The sequence below is a fragment of the Cyprinodon variegatus genome, unplaced genomic scaffold (assembly GCF_000732505.1).
Source record: "Cyprinodon variegatus isolate N-32 unplaced genomic scaffold, C_variegatus-1.0 Scaffold663, whole genome shotgun sequence".
In the NCBI taxonomy this organism is placed as follows: Eukaryota; Metazoa; Chordata; class Actinopteri; order Cyprinodontiformes; family Cyprinodontidae; genus Cyprinodon; species Cyprinodon variegatus.
Window position 1 is genome coordinate 374,223 of NW_015151116.1, and position 2,005 is coordinate 376,227.

The 2,005-nt window shown below is 40.8% G+C and overlaps 1 protein-coding gene across 1 annotated transcript in view; it reads right to left on the minus strand.

Annotated features, from left to right (window-relative positions):
• Positions 1–2,005, minus strand: part of LOC107096989 (sodium- and chloride-dependent GABA transporter 2-like) — a 21,790-nt gene that overhangs the window by 8,254 nt on the left and 11,531 nt on the right. Inside the window, exons 9-14 of the mRNA XM_015393932.1 lie at positions 1,719–1,831; positions 1,475–1,612; positions 1,167–1,269; positions 972–1,072; positions 601–771; positions 488–493 (exon numbers count right to left, since the gene is read on the minus strand). Of these exons, the coding sequence (XP_015249418.1) occupies positions 488–493; positions 601–771; positions 972–1,072; positions 1,167–1,269; positions 1,475–1,612; positions 1,719–1,831 (632 nt within the window). The remainder of the gene's footprint in view (positions 1–487; positions 494–600; positions 772–971; positions 1,073–1,166; positions 1,270–1,474; positions 1,613–1,718; positions 1,832–2,005) is intronic.

Sequence of the window (2,005 nt, forward strand, 5' to 3'; positions counted from 1 at the left end):
GTGAGTCAAGCACCAGATCCTCTTCTCCATATCCGCGAATGAAATTTCCCACTGAGCCTGAACTAATTGTTTGTCTTCCTTTAACCTTCCAGTTCCGGTCGAGCTGAGTTCTGAGCAACTCCGCACCGAGCCTTAACTCATTAATAAACCTGTTAAACTTTTCACCAGTGTCTCTCTGAATTGGTTTCATCTGCGTTTTTGGGTCAGACCTTTAGATAAAATCATGACACCTTGGGCTGTAACATTTCCAATAAATATACTTTTACCACTTACCATTTGACTAGTACTGAAAGGTTTCACTTAAACCAGATAATTACCAGAACTAACCTTGATCATTGCAGTTGTAAATTGCTTCTAAAACCTTGTGGACGCAACAGGTTATATGTATGGATAACAGCATCACTCTGAGACTTAGGACACTCTATGGCTGTAGATGTAATTCTTGAATGCAAATAAGTATGTTTGGTTTGGGTTTGTTCACTGCAGAAAGGCGTCCATTCATACTAAAGGGAAAATAAAAAAATAAAACTACACTTTTCCTTTGAGAACTCAAGTGGGCAAACAATAGTTTCTGATGCTTAGAAGCGACATAAAACTTACTTCTCTAAGCGTTCCTGAAGTGTAGTAGAGTTTTCCTGCTGCCCAAGCAGGGATGCAAAGCATGGAGGACAGAGCCAGGATCCAGCCAATCGCATCCCCCCACAATGGGTACACATATTCATTGTTGTACTTTAGAGGTGAGTACTTAATCAATGAAAAGGCAAAGGTTCCCTGTGCAAAAAAATAAAAAATAAAAATAATGAAAAAACAATCTTATTTTAGTTGTTCTACTTGCATGGCTTAAATGTATGAGTCACTATAGCTGATAAAGTAACCTTCCATATTAATCTGCAGTTTTAATGTTGCCTTAAAGGGGCTGCTTCTGTTTCCAAAGAACAATTTGACACATTGAAAATAAACATCAAACTTACGAAGCATGTGGCTGGAGTGAAGTAGAGCCAGCAGAACTTAATAACAGGGCCGGGTCGGTAGCCGATCATATCCTCTATGTTGTCGTAGAAACGATCAGCACCTGGGTTAAAACAATTTCACTGGTGTCAGTGCTTTGGAGTGGTGTTTTACTGATTTAAAGTTAAGAGCTGTGGAAGCGGTGTGCATTGACTCACCATAAACCCAGGCAATGGCAACAGTCTCAAAAACAGCCACGAAAAGAAGACACATCCCACTGGCTGCATAGTAGTCGAAGAGCTGGAAGACGTACATGCCTCCCTAAAGGCACGAAAAAAAAGCTCATGCAAACTGCTATAACAGAACAATCCAATCACATAAATTTTTATTGCTTTATTTATTAGAACGGGTGCAGAGTGAATGTTGCTCAACATGACTAAACAAATAATTCATTTCTACAGTTTAACCTTTCTAACCATGTTCTTTGACTTTGTCACTTGCTTTTTGTGTGTTTGCAGAGACAAACCTCTGTCAGCATAATGAGTCCCAGGAGGAAGGACACCACAGCTAATGCAAGGATGAAGAGCTCCCTGCGGTTTTTGCGGCGGAAGACGGAGGGATACATATCCACCATGGCTGTCACCAAGCTCTCCACACAAACAAACTAACACGGCAAAGAGGTAAGGAGATGATTTTTTTTCTATCAATCTCAACATAACTAAGCATGAGTCAAAAACGCTTTGCACATGCGTTAGTGCTGGTGATTATACCTGACTGTCCAATCCCAGGAAGACGATCATAACAAAGAAACAGCAGGCCCAGAGAGGAGAAACAGGCATCATGGTCACAGCGCGAGGATACGCTATGAAGGCCAAACCTGGACCTGGAAAACAGACAGACATCCTTTACAAATGTAACGGGTTTTAGAAGATGTAGATTAAATTCTACTAAAATATGTTTTATAGTTATTTGTGATGAGTGGTTTTTGGTGCCTATAAATGCTGGGGAGTGGCTGACAATTCCACAGAATCTGTTCGACCCCCAGCTGTGGTGAGTG